Below are 3,279 nucleotides of genomic sequence, written 5' to 3'. Positions count from 1 at the left end.
TTCCTTCCACCGCGAGATAATCATTCCCAGATAATTAGAAATTATCTCGAACAGCCGTCTTAATTAATCAACGAGGAAAAGAAAGGAGGGATTTTTTTTGTCCAGTCCAAGAGGAGAGACGGTACTTATTATTATTATTATTATTATTATTATTATTATTTTTTATTATATATTATTTTCATTATATAGTAATAACCCTCCATTTATGCATATTTGTTTTTTTCACTTTAATTGCTGCTACTATGCTATTCAGCTTAAAGTAATGGCCTTTTAGCAGCAATTAAATTCAATAAAATATTATTATTATTATTATTTTGGAAGGAGAACCCTCTTTCAAACAAGTCTTATTGAAAGATATTGCTGCATCAGCTGCATTCAACTTGTAAATAGTCTTCTCTATTTTTCTAATAATAGCTTTCTCTCTGCTATTACAACTGGCGAGTATTGCGCCGATATTACTCATCAGGAGCAGTCAATTCCAGGGATAATTGTCACAAATTTATTTATTTGTTACAGTAAATGAACAAATAGGTCAAAATATAAGTTAAATATATTTGGCCAACGTTTCTCTCGGTATCATCCGAGTATGATCACGGCAGTGGATCGGAGCAGACTGTTGTTGCTGTCAGGAGCTACTCAATATATAGTGGCAGGTCAGCAGGGGTTCAACCGCTAGCTGCGTTTTTCATTGGCCGGTGGCGCAATGCGCTCCCGCCATTGGTTGAACGAAGTTTTCTTCAAGACGCTTCTCGTCGTTGAAGGTTGCGAAGTTGCAGCCTAGCAGACCGTCGAGGCTGGGGCAAGGCTTCCCTGGGCGTTGTGTCACGACGGTCGCGATGGTCATTGGCTGCTGGGGCTGCTCGCTCATCTGGTATTCTTAGATCGGGGGTGTCGCTCGGTCTGGTATTACTTGTATTTATACACATAGGTTTCCTTAAGTTGGTGGGAGGAAGAGCACTTCCTGCGTCGTATTCCATGAGGGCTTCTCTTGCTGTATGAGGAGTGCCTCGAGGAGTCGCAAGCGTCGCTGGTCAGGAGCCCGCCCTATTATCTTTATATTCTTGATAATACCGTCGCGGGAGATAGCTTCCTGGTGTGCTGTCATGATATGGTTTTTAATCGCTCCTTCTTGTACGTGGCAGGATATCCTCTTGGACAGTCTCATAGAAGTCATACCACGTAAGAGACCGGGACATCCACGGACGGGGCATAAGAATTGTAGAACTACATTCGACTGTTTCAAGAGGTCTCTTGCTGGGGGGTCGGGTTGTTCTTCATAATAAGGTCCCGGGTACGTCGATTTTGGTAATAAATTACAAGTTCAAGTTCTTTGTCGGCTTCGGTGGGGGTCACATTCTCTTTGATTATTTTCTTCAAAGCATCTTCGTCCTCACGGTGACGTGCGTGCATTCTTGCTTTGTAATACAGCTTGATCTTCTCATGGGGGTGGGGCTGCGGTCTCTCACTCTCGCCGTACCACCGATCCAGCGCTGTTCGGACTTCTTTATCAACAAGTCGATTCGGATACCCGTTATTAACGAGCATCTGAGTGACTCGGTCGAGTTCTTTGTGAGTGTCCTGCCAGGAAGAACAGTGAGTAAGGGCCCTCCGAATGTAGGCCCTGACTGTGGTGTTCTTGAACCGCGCAGGGCACTCGCTGTCGCCATTCAGACAAAGCCCTAGTTTGTTTGCTTTGTATACACGGAGGTTTTTAGGCCATCGTCGGTCTTGGAGACGAGGACGTCGAGAAAGGGGAGCTGGCCTTCGTTGCTGAATTCGACGGTATAATTCAGCGAACTGCAATGCTGGAACATGCGCCGGACAGCTTCAACCTCTTCCTCATCCTCGGCTTGTACAAAGATATCGTCGATGTACCTCGCGTATTTTCAGGGTTTTCTGATATTAGAGAAAAACTCTCTCTTCCACAGTGCCCATATAAAGTTGGCAAATAGGACACCAAGAGGGGAGCCCATCGCGACTCCGTCCTTTTGTCGGAACATCTGGCCTTTATGGGTGGAGAATGGGGCCTTCTTCGTACATATCTCGAGGAGTGTCCGCAGGGATACTTCTGGGATATTCAGCTGGGGTGTAGAGGGGTCCCTGTAGATGCGGTCCATAATGATATTGATGGTCTCGTCAACGGGAACGTTCGTAGAATCCCTTTTCACGAACGTTCCCGTTGACGAGACCATCAATTATTATTATTATTATTATTATTATTATTATTATTATTATTATTATTATTATTATTTGGAGGAATGTGAATTAACAGGATACATTATAATCACCTTAGTACTGTAAGCTCGTTATTTTTTTTTAAATAAATAGTTGTATTTTAACCAGAAATATGTTTCTTACTATTATTGTGCTATTGATATCGCTATTATCAATCTTGCTTTCATTTTGTCACTTCGTATCAAATGAATATTACTCTACTCAATTTGACATTTTTATACAAAACGCAGACGTCGTGAAGGTATAAAGAAATTCATAAAAATCTCCCAGTGTTCTTTCTTTATAGAGAACTGGGTTCGGTGGGAAAGGGAGCCGTTAGAGAGGGGTAGGGGGTTTGTTGGAGGAGGGGGAGGAGTGGTGTTGGTTGATTTTTGCAGGAGGGAAAGGAGTAGGTTTGTTGGTTTTTTGATGGAGGTGGAGGAGGGAAGGGATTGGGGTTGGCGTCTTCTTGTAGGAGAGGGAGGGGGTTGGTGTTTTAGCAGGAGGGAGGAGGAAGGGGAGTCGGGTTGGGGGTTAGTTGTAGGAGGGAATGGGTAAGGGAGTGGGTTTGCTATTCGTTTGCAGGAGAGGGGAGGGTTTGGAGGACTCTACTTTGAGTGAAATCAGCTGAAACTCGAGAATTGTTACCTTTTTCAAAAGATTTTCATCTAGAAATAGGAACATTTGGATGGTAATACAAAACCCTTGTATAATTCATGATGATCCAAAATTTATATATATATATATATATATATATATATATATATCATATATATATATATATATATATATATATATTAATCTTTTCAATGTTTTGGTAATGAAGGAACGTAATGAATGAGCGATAATGTGTTACTTATTCATTCATTAAGATTACTTTATTAATCAGTTCACCATACATATATATGCATATGCATACACAAACATACATACATACACAACCATGCGAGGGATCAAATGGATAGAATTAGATTTTTTTTTTTTTTTTTGTTTTTTTTTTTTTTTTTTTTTTTGCAAATGAAGGAAGGTAATGAATGAACTAACGATGTATTTATAAGATTGTTT

The 3,279-nt window shown here is 41.0% G+C and overlaps 1 protein-coding gene across 1 annotated transcript in view; it reads right to left on the bottom strand.

The window, feature by feature from the left end:
* The window catches only part of LOC135195280 (osteocalcin 2-like), a 143,024-nt gene extending 142,098 nt beyond the window's left edge, over positions 1 to 926 (bottom strand). Inside the window, exon 1 of the mRNA XM_064221538.1 lies at positions 787 to 926. Coding sequence (XP_064077608.1) covers positions 787 to 926 — 140 coding nt within the window. The remainder of the gene's footprint in view (positions 1 to 786) is intronic.
* Positions 927 to 3,279: the final 2,353 nt, after the last annotated feature.

Source organism: Macrobrachium nipponense, chromosome 16 (assembly GCF_015104395.2).
Source record: "Macrobrachium nipponense isolate FS-2020 chromosome 16, ASM1510439v2, whole genome shotgun sequence".
Taxonomy (NCBI): domain Eukaryota; kingdom Metazoa; phylum Arthropoda; class Malacostraca; order Decapoda; family Palaemonidae; genus Macrobrachium; species Macrobrachium nipponense.
Note: the sequence above shows the minus strand (reverse complement) of the source record. Positions and strands in the feature narration are given on the sequence as shown.